We start from the raw sequence: 15,276 nt of genomic DNA on the forward strand, positions 1-15,276 counted from the left end.
AGTTGTGATTTGTAAGCTGGTTTTCTTTGCTTTATGTTTAAAAACTACTTATGAGTGAGAACATATAATAATTGTCTTTCTGGGTCTGGGCTACCTCACTCAAAATGATGTTTTCTAGCTCCATCCATTTGCCTGCAAATTTCAAGATGTCATTATTTTTTTCTGCTATGTAGTACTCCATTGTGTAAATATACCACATTTTCCTTATCCATTCTTTGGTCAAAAGGCATTTAGGTTGTTTCCAGTTTCTGGATATGACAAACAAAGCTGCTATGAACATAGTTGAGCACATGTCCTTGTGGCACGATTGAGCATCCTTTGGATATTTACCAAAAAGTGGTATCACTTTGAGCAAGGTTGTTTTCTAATTTTCTGGGAAATCACCACACTGACATCCAAAGGGGCTATACCAGTTTGCATGCTCACCAGCAATGCAGGAGTGTTCCAGGCAAGCTTTATTTATTAAAATACAAATGAAATATTACTACAGGAAAGATTTTAAGAGCCAGAGGTAGCAGATGACTTCAAGGAAACAGTCTTCCAGATACAACAGGACTGATGATTATATTAGCCAGTAGAGACTGAGTCAGCATTCAAAGGACCTATACAAGCTTAAACCAAATAAAATCCCACTACATAGAAGTGGAACTGGACACAAAGTTGTACTCTTTCCCAAGAAGTTATTTGTAGTTGATACTTTCTGGGAAAGGGAAAACCAGAATTCTCCAATGGAATGTCACAATATATCAACCAAATTTCCAGGTAGGTCCCAAGCCTAGGAATAGTTGGCTAAAACAAAAATGGATTCCATGCTTTTTGTTTTGTTTTGATAATTTTTGTCTTTGTTTCTTTCTTTAAAATTTTTGTTTTTATTTTTTATTTGAGTAAGAGAGAAAGAACATGAAGTTTAAAGGGTAGACAGGTGAGGAGAATCTGGGAAAAGTTAAGGGAAGGGAAAGAATATGATTAAAATATGTTGTATGAAAATATTAAAGAAAAAAGTGGTTTACAAAATCACACAGTCCCCATTAAATTTCCAAGGATTTGTTTGATGACATTAGAAAAGTAATTCTAAAAATCATATGGAAGCAGAAAGACCAGGAATAATCAAGGCAATCTGAAGTAGAAAAGAAATGGTAATACCACATCTCAAACTCTATAAAGCTATAGTAACAAAACAGCATGATTTTGGCATACAAAACACAAACAAAAGCCAGATATTAGAACAATATAATACAACAGAGGTCCCAGAAATAAACTCATACATCTATAGCAACCTAATTTTTTAACAGAAGTATTATGAATATGTACTGTTTGGAATTTAAGACCCAGACATTTTTAAAAATTTGTATAACAGACATTTTAGTCACTAATTTGGAGGTCTTCGTATTATAAAGATTTAAAAACAAAAAAATTCTGGAAGATAAATGTGAGAACTTTCACCTCTGCTCCATCCCACAGGTCTTGTGGGTTCACTATTTCATCATCATTCAGTAATTTCCATTGTGGTTTCTGCTTTAACTTTGGGGTTATTTAGAAGTTTGTCAGTTTTCAAATATATTAACTACTTTATCTTTTTTATTAGTTTTAACTGAATTACAAAATGAAAAGAATTCTTGTAATACACAAACTTGTTCAGGATCAAGTAGACATGGATCACAGAAAAGCCTATTTTCCTTAAACTTTGGTAGCAAATCTTTGCTAAATCTTGTAGTTCAAGGTTATCAGTTATGATGTTCAGGTTTTCCACATTCTTTTTATGTCTTTTCCACCATGATCTATTAGTAATAAATACTTTATTCCTTCCTCAAGCTTTGTTTGGGAGGTGAAGAGAGGAGTGCCCCAAGTTCAAGGCCATATTGGACTACATTGGAAGACTTACCTCAAAAACTGAGAGTAGAGGGAGGTGAAATGATAACCAGAATATACTGTATGAGAAAAGAATCTATTTAAGGTAAAGGGGAAAAACAAAAAAGCAAATAGAACACAAAAGATAAATCTATTATAATGATAGCAGGTTTAGCAATTTATTGTAGAAACTCTAGAACAAATTTAGTTTCATCTACTTCAAAATTATACAAATACATAAATTTTTAATATTACATCTTCTTGGTGAATTAAATCTTTTATCATTACAGTACTTTCATCTCTGTAATTTTTAATACTAAAGTCAATTTTTTCTACATGACAACAATTTTTATTTTGGTTTAGTCCTTTTTCTCATTATTGTTCATATTACATAATTTATTTTCATTTATTCATTTGGCATATTTTTTAATTTTAGAGAAGTTTACGAATGCATCTTGATCATGTTCACCTTTTACTCCTCTTACAGTTGCCTCCAGATCTATACCTTTTCCCCCCACTTCATGTCCTTTTATGATCTTGCAGTAATTGTATTCATTCTCTGTCTTTAAAATCTTCCAGTCACTCAGGCGAGGGGATATGAGCAAAGAAGTCGGGACCACGAGGGATGCACCCACCCATTGAGACAGTGGAGCTGATCTACTGGGAGCTCACCAAGGCCAGCTGGACTGTGGCTGAAAAAGCATGGGTTAAAACTGGACTCTCTGAACATGGCGAACAATGAGGGTTGATGAGAAGCCAAGGACAATGGCACGGGGTTTTGATCCTACGCAATGTTCTGGCTTTGTGGGAGCCTAGCCAGTTTGGATGTTTGAAGGCGTAAGTCACAAAAAACGCCACACCAGTTTGGAATTATGATTAATAGGATGGTATTTATTTAAAGGGGAAAAAACTTACAGATCACCGTCCCAGCCCTCTGCGCAACCAGGAAGGGAGTCTAGTCACCGGCGGAGCAGGAAGTGGAGAGAGAGGAGAGGGAAGTGGCTGCTTTTTTAAAGGGAGAGAGACCATGCCCCAATGGGCTAGTATCTCAGCAGCTATAGGTTGGAGAAGCGGGAGGACCTCCCGCAAAAGATGTTCACCTTCCTAGATATGGACAGAGGGGGGAGGACCTAGGACTTACCACAGGGCAGGGAACCCTGACTGCTCTTTGGACTGGAGAGGGAGGGGGAGAGGAGTGGGAGGAAGGGGAGAAGGGTGGGAGAAGGATGGGAGGAGGGGGAGGGAAATGGGAGGCTGGGAGGAGGTGGAAACTTGTTTTTTTTTCTTCCTTTTCGCAATAAAAAAAAAATCTTCCAGTCACCTTTTCCATGTTGATTCGTGAGCCTTAAGTGCAGGAGTTGTGCTGCAAATGTATTAACTGGAGAAATGTACTCTCCACTATCCACTGATCACTACAGCTCACTCCGTTGTGACTTTCTCTAATTGTCATTTCTCTGTAAAGACATGGGCTTCTACAATCAATCTTTATGAAGATGATTAGAAAACAATAAATTTGTATTTTACTACCTCATGTGTTCCATGTTAAACCAAAGGAAGAATGTTGTACTTAAAGAACTGAGAGAAACAATGTTTCAGAATTCACAGGGAATTGCCAAAGTTTGCCCTAGGATGCTTAAATCACTGACCAGATCAATCCATGAAACATTAAAAGACCAAAGTCACAGCCACCATCAGAAAGAAAACAGTAAGAATGATACTGAAAAAAAGTCTATAATAGAACACCTATTTATGCAATATTAAAACAAATTTATTATATATGCCTTTTCTGTGAAACATTAAGCAAGATTTTATTTTCTGAAACATATTTCAACGCAGAAGGAGCAAACGAAATGCAAAGATAAGTGTTGAGCTCCTTGTGTGCTCTGCTGCCAGGGCTCAGGACTCCTGGGGTGTTGGCAGTCTTCTACAGTGTGAACTTCACACCCTACAGATTTTCATGCAGCCCCACGAGATCTGCTACTTAGGTTGTATAAGAACGTTCTTAAGTATGAGCCTACAAAGAATAAAGTCTCAGTTTGCCCTAAGTTTCCTTAATTTACAACACAATGCAACGGTGTCATCATTTCCCTTACTTACTGAATTGCAATAAGTTACATTCTTTACACTAAAGATTTCCTTTGGACTAGAGTAAGGTAATGCATGTTTTTCAATTTCCTACTTTTACAAGACAACTGAAAAAAAGAAGTGTTTCACCGCATGATGTTAGAGAATTAAATGTACCAAATACCCGGGTATATTCACTGTCATGCAAGAAAGGTTCTCAATATTTGCTGACTGTTCAACATCCACCCAAGGACTGTGGACATGAGTAACTGTCTATCAGTCTGACTAATAGAACTCCTAAGGGAGAAAGCCACAATTATCCCTGGTTCCAAAGGAACAAGGCACAGCATACTAAGATGTGTGAAAAAGAAGTCAATCAATGAATCATAAAGAAAATGATCATTTTCTTGAAGAGAGCAACTTTATTTCTCAAAAAAAGTAACGGTTATTCACAAGATTCAAACACAAATCCTTTTTTAATTGAAGGAGTGATAGACAGAAATACAGTTGCAGTATAGCTTGAGGATTAAGAAACAAAACAAAAATTTAGGGGTACTAGCAGGTATCTGGGGCTCCATCTTACCCATTCATCAACAGTGAACAAATCATCACTTTTGAATCTGTATTTACTTACCTGTGTGGTAGTCTGAATGAGAATGGACCCCAGGAAGAACCTATTACTATTATTCTCCTAAATAGAGATAGTTTGATGATGCCTTTTAAATAGGTATTTCTATGCCAATTGAATAGCACAGCTCTCAGACCTTACCAGAGAAACGTCATTGTGAGGGTATTATGGAAAATAGATATAAAACAGAAGACCAAAGTGCAGAGACGAAGTGTCAGTGGAATGCTGAGGCACAGATGGGACATGTCACAAGTCTTGGAGAACATCTCGGAAGAGGGGGTAGAAAAATGTTAGGAGTCATAGGTTACGAAAGACTGGGGCAAAACAGTGTCTTCTGGATATGACAGAGACACTGTACTCATGGCAGCCGTGGCTACCTGCACAAGATCAATCCAGTCAATAGTCAAGAATGGATGCGGGGGTGGGGGCACAGAATCTCGCATCACTAGCTGAGGAACTATTCTGTTAACAGTTGATGGCTTTAGGGCAGGTAGAACCAACTTTATTTAGAGGTATAGCCTTTGATAGGTGGACTATGCTCCTAATTCACATTTATGTACTTATGCTGGTAACAATTAGACTTTATAGGAAGGAAGGAAGGAAGGAAGGAAGGAAGGAAGAAAGGAAGGAAGGAAGGAAGGAAGGAAGGAAGGAAGGAAGGAAGGAAGGAAGGAAAGACATAAAGTTAGAATTGGGGGCATGGTGTGGGAAGGTGTTCTGGTCAGAACTGTAGAAGCGGGAAACAAATAACATTCTAACTACATTGCACACATGAAGTTCTCAAAGAATACAATACACTCTTAAAAATCTTTAAGACTAGCCAGTTTTTGTTTCTAAAATATTATTTTATTAAATAACTATTAAATAGGATTTTTACAAAACATGTTACATAGAAAAGTATAAAAATGTTTATAATGCCAGAACTATGTCTGCAGCATCTTGAGTCAGCAAGCCTTCACTTTTGGAAGGTTGCCAGGAATGAACAGAGTGGAGGGTCACCAGTTCCACTCCTTCAATATGGCCGGTGATGTCTCATAGGGAAGACAGATACTGATATTGCAGAGTCAGCATCATTCAGGGAGCAGCTGCTGCACAAAGTTGGCCTCTGATCCAGATCTCCTGTGGATGGCAGTCAGCTCTGGAGTAGACCAGTTCATGGCTCAAGAATAGTTAAGCAGCTGTACAAGATTTTCAAGGCATTTCAAATAGTAGGCATTTAGAGGGTTTTCTTCTGAATTGGAGAGAGCTGATATAGGAAAATAAGAGTTATAAATACCAGTATATTAAACTTAATGCCCCAGATAGGGGTGGACACTCCTACATGAAGCTATCAAAAAGATTTATTAGCAAGATATTTATGCTCTTGATATACTAGAATTATAAAATTATTTTACATTTATAAATTTAATGTTTAACATTTCCATTCATTTCTTATCAATAGCTTATCTAAAGCATATTTAAGAAAACGTCTCCATAACCCACATAAATGAGCTATAATCCAGAATAAACACCATACTGTTTCTTACATACCATCCCTCTAAAACCATAAACATTAACAAAGCCCAATTCCTCACTTCATCCTGAAATGCAAGATCACAACTAGAAACAAAAAGACGTTTCTCTTCAGAGACAAACATTAAAAACCAAGAGATCTACTACAGCACAGGAGAGACATACTTTGCTATCTTTAGATAAAAGTGTTTGGAGAATAATGCCCATTGAAAACTGGCTCACTTCAAATGACTAATATGCTCTGAAATCATGACTGCAGATCACAGGGAAATGTGGTTACAGGGGCTGTTGAACATATGCCAGGAAGACTTCAGTTTCCTGATGTTAAATCAAAGGTTTTTTTTCAAGGTTAATTCTAATTAGGCCCAATTCTTATCACCCAAGAATACTCTATAGTGGAATAGCAGCAGCTGGAGAAAAAAAAAAAAACTGACTTGGAGAAAGATCAAAGGCGCATTTTAAGAAACTTTTTTATTTCAAATACTCACCTATCAGAACATTTTATTATATCAAAAAAATCATTACCATGAAAAGCATGGGCTAAATGTGAGTAATAGTTCTCAACATCTATAAAAGCAATGCACAAAACTATCATTTGCAGTGTCCTATTCAAATATTTCAGTAACCAGAAATTTCATTTAGTATTTATCAAATTTAACTGTAATCTCTTAGAACTTACTTCTTTTTGCTATGGAATATGCTTCATCTACTCTTCTTTTTATTGATGGATTTTTCAAAGTTGCTTTTGCCTGGAAAAGACAATCTATTAGTTAGCTTTATTCCCAAATACTGAGGATAAGGATAATACAGGACTAATTGCCTATTGCTAACTACGGTGTTAACAGCATAGAGTTAAGATTCAGAAATATAGACAGTTAGATACCAGTTCAGCCTATTGTGTCAAGCCCACTGTACTCCATTCATGTCTAAGCTAACCTGGCCTCTTTTCTATAGTTTGGGATCTTTCCCTTCATTCCTACTCTTTCTCCCGTAATCTCAGTTTATTACTTTTGAGTAATCAACCTTAGGGAAATTCTCATTACTTCAATTATTAAATTTCAGACTAAGTACTTCAAACACTACAAGTTCTCAGTATATAAATATTTACTGAGGGACTTCAAGATGTCCAAACCTGTGCTTAGCCCATGTGAGAAGGAAGCAACCCCTTGATCCAGGATGAAGAGAAGTCACACAGGCAGAGTGGCTGTCATCTCCAGGAAATCTGTGCGCCCTAACACTGTCATCTGGCTACTGGGTAACCATTAAATACTCTTGTGTATTTCACTTATGAATGAAATGTTTACAACAAAAGAAGACCAGCTGGAAGAGAAAGAGAGGTTGCAGTACCCTGTTGCTATAATTCTCTCTGGGCATCACTTGTACTTTGATCTTACAGAGACAGAGATCACTGTAAAACTAACTGATGGTATATACATGAGAAAGGCAAATTACATGCATGGATAAAACTATTATTAAGTCTTCCATCAAGATGCATTGATCCTGGGCACATCTGTACAAAGAAATGTTTTTTACTAAAATTACAACAAATTTACAATTTAATTGAAATCAAAAGGGAAATTCACTTAAATAGAACTACCCTTCTGAATTGAGCCCTGGTGAAACAAGTTAATGAAAATATTAATTGATAGATTATTAATCATATGAATGAACAAAGGGAACTTGGGTTTGAAACTTTTTTTTACCATTAGCTGGTATCCATCCGTCTGATACTCTTGAATGCATCCTAAGAGCCCTAATTATTTAACTGCATCAACTCCCCTCCATCCATTTCAAACAACTATTTTAAAAACTAACCTTCTGATAATTGTAAATTAGAGCCCAAAGTGAAGCCGCTCCAATCCTCTGGGCATTTTGATTCTCACTTTCTAAACAGGTAGCCAGAAGAGTAATGATTTTTTCTACAAATAAGCACATTATAAAAGTTCAGTTCCACATAACTCCCTTTATTCTTATCTAGAACCGGCCCACAACAATACACAGAGTAATTGTCCTGTTAGAATAAAAATACAAGGTCCTACCCAGAAATGACATCTTTTACAACTTGAGGCATATGAAGGGGTATCTTGGAACAAACTTTTCACAACAGGTACAGATGATCTGGATATCAGTGCTCTCTAAATTTTCTGGTCCAAGTTCAACAAAAGCTTATTCATTGAAGGACAATAATGCAAAACTAAGTGTATTATGAATTATATTAAGTTATTCTGCTATAGCTCCCATTTTCACATGTACAAAAATGGATGACCTGTCATAAAAATGGATGATCTTTCATAAAAGCATAATCACCACTATATATATATACTGTAGAATGGGAATTTATTTTATAGCATAAGAAAATTTGATTTGATGGCATTTCACTATATAAGAAATGTTCATTTTTAAAAAGCTACCAGAGAGGAGAATAAAGACTTGTTAATTATGTATGCTAGTCTGATCATTTTAAGTGAAGATTCAGAGGCATTTACTTCAAAGGCAATTGTTAGGAGGTTTCAAACAATATTTAAACTTACTTTTATTATTTTCATATATCATTAAATTTCATATTATGTTTTCTAAGTTGTATAATTTTTAAAACATTCTGTTTTTTAAGGTGAAACACTTGTGTTAGCAAACTATTTACATGTTAACCACCCAGCAGATCTAAAGATTGGCCCCTGAGAACCAGACCCTCAACTAGCCTCAAAAGTAAAAAGAGTGATTAATTTTGGCCCCCTGCATGGTCTTAAACATTCAGTAGAAAAGTATAACGAAAGTTAAACCACTGATAATGATATAAACAATGGCTCAGGCTTGACATCTGGGCTACTGACAGAGCGGGTGAAGCCATCGCAGAAACTCCAAGTGTAATCAACCTGAAGGACTCACATGCTTTTCTTTACCAGGAACATCCCACCATTTATATATGTTTGATAATCTTGCTAGTTTCTCCTTTAGAAAATCCACAAAATCAAACTAAGACTACACCAAACACCACCATCCCATTGGCCAACGGTTATAAAACTGGACCTCTGGATCTTCACCATAGAAATGAGTTAAATATATTGCATCCTTAGCGGTGACATTATCAACAACTGGATATTGTGTATGCAACTGCGGTCTTAGTTTTATCTACTCTCAGTTAAGCTGACCCACACTCATATGGTTCTACAATACTCTAACTCCATCTACCTGGATCCAATGACTACCCTCAAATGTCTCAAGGTCAACAAGAATGGATACTCTAAATCCATCCAACAGTAACTGGAAGCAGTTAGATTGACTTGATGGCCATCTCTTAAATGATTTTAGGGTCATATTTCTTGAAGAGAGAGCATAAGATTGCTAGAACGTATCAGCAGGCTTGGAGACTACTGAGGAAAGATTTCTTGCTCAAGCATTTTCTTCCAAATTTTCTGATGAGCAGAAACGGCCCCAAGATCTCCCAGATGAGGATGTTGACCTTGTCCAGCAGGGAGAGCTACAAGCACAAGGACTGCTGCAACCTCTTCTCTACCTGCCTAGAGAAATATGTCAGTAGCTATGGCCACGCCCTTTAAAAAGTTCTTCCATCTTGGTGACAATTTGCTGAAATCACAGTTAATTAGCACTCCAGAACTAAAGTCTAAATACCCACCAGACCCTGGATAATGGCTAGCCATAGGAGATGTTTATTGACAACATGATACTGTTTCACTCATTACTCACCATTTTTTGTTTACTAAAAGCAAGGGCACTCTCAGACCACAAAAGGAATCTTGTCTACTTCTTTCCTCTTCTCCCCCTTCTCCCTTTACTTACCTCAGCTTGCAAGCTGGTAGGTTTTCATCCTTACAGAGACGCTTCTGCAGCCCCCCCCCCCCCACACACACACCAGCAATAAAAACCTGAACTGTCTTACTGTCTTAAGGGGGTTGTCTCTTTAATGATATGTATTCAAATCACAGTGCCATTATGTTATAGAGCTCAATAAATACTACCTGGATGAAAATTCAACAACTTAACATTTTGTTTAAATCATGTTGTGACTTGAATAAAAAATGTGGCCCACAGACTCATATTTTTGAACACTGGGTCCCCAGTTGATGTTACTTCTAGGGAAGGTTGTGGAAAATTTAGGAGGTAGTCTTCAGAGCTAAAGGAAATATGTTAATGAAGGTAGGCTGTGAGGCAGTATAGCTCTACTTCCTATCTCTGCTTCCTATGTGGGGATAAATGTGACAATTATATTTCCTGACTGCCAGGAGGGCATCACAGTCCTGTTGCCACACCTTCCCTAACATGATGGATTCTATTCCTCCTGCTGTTATTCCTTCCCTCCCATGATGGAGTCTAACTATCCCTTCTGCAGCCATGCCTTCACTACCATGATGGAGTCTAACTATCCCTTCTGCAGCCATGCCTTCCCTCCCATGATGGAGTCTAACTATCCCTTCTGCAGCCATGCCTTCCCTCCCATGATGGAGTCTAACTATCCCTTCTGCAGCCATGCCTTCCCTCCCATGATGGAGTCTAACTATCCCTTCTGCAGCCATGCCTTCACTACCATGATGGAGTCTAACTATCCCTTCTGCAGCCATGCCTTCCCTCCCATGATGGAGTCTAACTATCCCTTCTGCAGCCATGCCTTCCCTCCCATGATGGAGTCTAACTATCCCTTCTGCAGCCATGCCTTCACGACCACGATGGAGTCTAACTATCCCTTCTGCAGCCATGCCTTCACGACCACGATGGAGTCTAACTATCCCTTCTGCAGCCATGCCTTCACTACCATGATGGAGTCTAACTATCCCTTCTGCAGCCATGCCTTCCTCACCACAATGACGCCTATCCCTTCTATTGTTATCCCTTCTCTACTATGATTGAAGGGCTCTTTCCCTTCTGCAGCCATGCCTTCACTACCATGATGGAGTCTAACTATCCCTTCTGCAGCCATGCCTTCCCTCCCATGATGGAGTCTAACTATCCCTTCTGCAGCCATGCCTTCCCTCCCATGATGGAGTCTAACTATCCCTTCTGCAGCCATGCCTTCACTACCATGATGGAGTCTAACTATCCCTTCTGCAGCCATGCCTTCCCTCCCATGATGGAGTCTAACTATCCCTTCTGCAGCCATGCCTTCACTACCATGATGGAGTCTAACTATCCCTTCTGCAGCCATGCCTTCCCTCCCATGATGGAGTCTAACTATCCCTTCTGCAGCCATGCCTTCCCTCCCATGATGGAGTCTAACTATCCCTTCTGCAGCCATGCCTTCACTACCATGATGGAGTCTAACTATCCCTTCTGCAGCCATGCCTTCACGACCACGATGGAGTCTAACTATCCCTTCTGCAGCCATGCCTTCACTACCATGATGGAGTCTAACTATCCCTTCTGCAGCCATGCCTTCCCTCCCATGATGGAGTCTAACTATCCCTTCTGCAGCCATGCCTTCCCTCCCATGATGGAGTCTAACTATCCCTTCTGCAGCCATGCCTTCACTACCATGATGGAGTCTAACTATCCCTTCTGCAGCCATGCCTTCCTCACCACAATGACGCCTATCCCTTCTATTGTTATCCCTTCTCTACTATGATTGAAGGGCTCTTTCCCTTCTGCAGCCATGCCTTCCCTACCTTTACGGAGTTTATCACTCTGGAACTGTAAGCCAAAACAAGCCCTTCCTTCCCTAACTTGGTTTTTGTCAGTATATTTTATCATAGCAACAGAAAACTAATACAAGTGACTTTATTGCAAGGAGTTCAAATTTTTTGTAGGTAAGAAAAAGGAAAAAAAAGTCCCATAAAGTAAAACTAATGTGTGCGAGAATGACAAGGTGGTATCAAGTGAAATGCAGTCATTCTCTGCCCACACAGCCTCTCCTGCCTGAACACCTCATGTGCATTACCCAGCTCCCCATGGCTTTCCTATAAAATCGCCTATCCAAAATTAGTCTATATAAATAGCTATCAAATGTAATTTGGCATATGGATTGTGGGTGGCTACATAAAATATGAGTGTAATTTCATTTTGTTCCAACTGAAAATTATCAAGTAATTTTATATTCCAAACATTCAGATTTATGATTTAACAAAGCTTATATCATAACTTCTTTAACAAGTAATTTTAACTTATAATTTTTAATAAGCCACATTTACAGGCTAATTAATGTATTAGCCCATTGTTAAAGCAAGTGAATAAAAAAATTTAAAGACAATACTTTATCATGAAATATAACATGGATACAAAAAGCACATAAAAATTTTAAGTTCAAGAAGTTGGTATGAATTCTAATTAAAACACAAGAACAGATAACAGGAAACAGATTATAGGAAACTGATTATAAACCTAGTTTCAAATACCTTAAGTGACTAAAGACTTACAACTGAATCAACAAGAGTTAGATATAAACACTAAGAATTCAAGAAATGTTTTAACCAAGGCTGGCTTAGTGAGAAAGCTGAAAGACACGTCAGTTATATGAACATATTCTACACGGAACATGAAGCACTTTCAGGATACTACTATCAGGTTAAAATTTACTGGGCAGAGTTTAGAATATAATTCCATTCATCAACTCAAGACTGAATGACAATTACAAATTAACTGTGGATATAAAAGCTTAAGAAATGAAATCAATGGGAGTATTTTGTGAGCATTAATTAGTCACAGATTGGATAAATGATTCATGCCTCATTCAATGCACATCAGAGAAGCTTCTTCTTGATGTGGCTGTGGGGTTACTCTATATTGCTTTATTATATTGAGATATGTTGCTGGCAAGAACCTGTTGCTAGATAGGTCATACCTAGGAGAGAACCTACCACTATTATTCTGCTAAATCAGTGGTTCGCAACCTTCCTAATGCCATGACCTTTTAATAAATTCTTCATGTTGTGGTGACCCCAAGCAAAAAATTATTTCAGTGCTACATCATAACTTTCGCTACTGTATGAATTGTAAATATCTGATATAGAGAATATCTGATATGTGACCCCTAAAGGGGTCACATCCACAGGTTGAAAACCACTGTGGTAAATGAATATAGTATTAAATCAACTTCTAACAAGTTCTCATTGCATCATATAGTAATGGATTTCTCAACCCTTATCAGAGAAGTTTTCATTGCAGTAGATGGTGATAAACAACCAATAAGCATCAAGATACAGAAAATAAGACTGTGGAATACTCAATCCTAAATAGAACATCTTTACTATATCACATTTCCCAAGGCTCAAGGATCATTGAGGAAAAAGGGGTGAAAAGTTCATGAAAGTTAGAGGTGATAAATGACTATAAGGAAACCATTTTCCAGACACACCAGGGAACATGGTCATATAAATTCATAACAGTTGCCACAGCATGTAAAAGATAAGCACAAACCAGACTGAACCCTAGCCTGGACAGAGATGAGCATAGAGTTCTACCCTAGTCAAGAAGCTCCTGCCACTGAAGCTGCTCTGAGAGAGTCAGTTTTCCTTAAGAGTGCAGTTCCTGGTGGGTGGTGTGTAAGCGCATCATCCTAAATGGAGCAAAACTCAAAACATTCCCACTATGATCCCACTGAACAAGGCAGGAATTTCCACTCTGTTCCATCATGTTCAACATACCACTGAAAGTCTTAACTATAAGGCACGTCAAGGAGATAAAGAGGAGACAAATAGGAAAGGAACCACACTCTAGTGAAGACCATACATCTGAGACAATATGAACAGCACAGACAAGATTTGAGGGTTTAAGGGGGGTTGGCAAATGTGTGGGGAGGACAGGAGAGGTGATCTGGGAGGGGTATGAGTGGGAAAGGAGGATGAAAATATATTGTATAAAATTCCCAAAAAACAAAATAGAAAAAGAAATAAAGCAGAAAAGCATAGGGTTGAGCCACAGAAACTACAGATGAAATTCAGTATATATATACTATTAGTTTGTAGTTTCTCTGTTAATGATGGCTATTCTTGGTTGTCAATTCAAGACGTGGGAAGAAGGAACCTCAATTGAGGAACTGCCTCTGTCAGATTAGCCCGTGGTCTTTCATGGCAGGAATTTCCACTCTATTCCATCATGTTCAACATACCACTGAAAATAGGTCTTTCATGGGGGTGGGGAGGTAAGGGTGAGAAGGGGAAAGGCACTTTTCTTAATTACTAATTGATGGTTGTTGGCCTACCCCACTGCAGACAGAGCTACTCTGGGCACACGGTCCAGGTTGTATGAGAAAGCTAGCTGAGCAGAAGTAGGGAGCAAGCAGGTAAGTAGAATTACTCTGTGGCTTTGCTCCAAGTTCATGCCTAGTATCCCTGCCTTAGCCTTTCTTTCTCTCTTGTTTTTAAATTATAACTTTTTATTGATTCTTTATGGATTTCACATCATGCATTCCGATCCAACTTATCTCATCTCCTTGCATCTGCCTTCTGCACTTGCAATTGCCCTCCACCCAAATCAAAACCAAATTTAAGAAAAAACAAAATCCAAAGAAAACCAAGAGACAAACCAAGACCAGAACCAGAACCAACAAACAGGAAGGAAGGAAGGAAGGAAGGAAGGAAGGAAGGAAGGAAGGAAGGAAGGAAGGAGAATGAAAATGGAAAATGTAGCCATGGAAGCTAGTGTGGCCTGCTGAGTCACACAGTAGGCCCTTTAGGCCATACATCTTATCTTGCAAATGTTCACTGCCACAGTCATTGGTCTGACTCACTGCTCTCTGCGACCCCACCACGTAGCCTTGGCTTTTCTTGATGGCTACAAGATTGAAATAGACCCTTTCTTCCCCTGCTCAAAAAAGAAATAAGCATTATTCCTCTTTACCCCCCATTCTCTTTCGGTCTTCATTTAGGATTTTATTAAAACATATTAGATTGCCTCAGGGTATTTGCTATATCACTTAACTTTTATGCTTTTAATCATCTCTCATTTTTCTAGTTCTCTGTTGCATTCTGAATAATACTTTGATAATAATTTTCTTGTTCCTAAGATATCTCTCTTTGCTGTACCTAAATTGTATATGCACACAAAACATGAGCACAGTGTCATTTCTATTCACTTGGAAAACTTGGGGTGGTAAAGTCTCTGAGAAAAAATAGGTTTAAAGCATAGAAGGAAAGGAGGATTAATATATTATCTACTATGTACTAGCAACAAGGCTAGGCACTTTCTGTGTCTTTATAATCTCATTCTTACTACAGTAAAGGAGGAAGTATTTTGTGAGTTTCAGAGAAGCTGTAAAATGAAAGGGGCATTCAGGACCA

At 38.2% G+C, this 15,276-nt stretch overlaps 1 protein-coding gene across 2 annotated transcripts in view; it reads right to left on the reverse strand.

Moving 5' to 3' along the window:
* Positions 1-5,354: 5,354 nt before the first annotated feature.
* Positions 5,355-15,276, reverse strand: part of Rttn (rotatin) — a 136,029-nt gene continuing 126,107 nt past the window's right edge. For both annotated transcript variants that reach the window (XM_075968106.1, XM_075968107.1), the window contains 3 exons: positions 7,868-7,971; positions 6,732-6,801; positions 5,355-5,786 (listed from right to left, as the gene is read on the reverse strand). In XM_075968106.1, coding sequence (XP_075824221.1) covers positions 5,701-5,786; positions 6,732-6,801; positions 7,868-7,971 — 260 coding nt within the window. In that variant the 3' untranslated portion in view covers positions 5,355-5,700. The remainder of the gene's footprint in view (positions 5,787-6,731; positions 6,802-7,867; positions 7,972-15,276) is intronic.

Source organism: Microtus pennsylvanicus, chromosome 4 (assembly GCF_037038515.1).
Source record: "Microtus pennsylvanicus isolate mMicPen1 chromosome 4, mMicPen1.hap1, whole genome shotgun sequence".
In the NCBI taxonomy this organism is placed as follows: Eukaryota; Metazoa; Chordata; class Mammalia; order Rodentia; family Cricetidae; genus Microtus; species Microtus pennsylvanicus.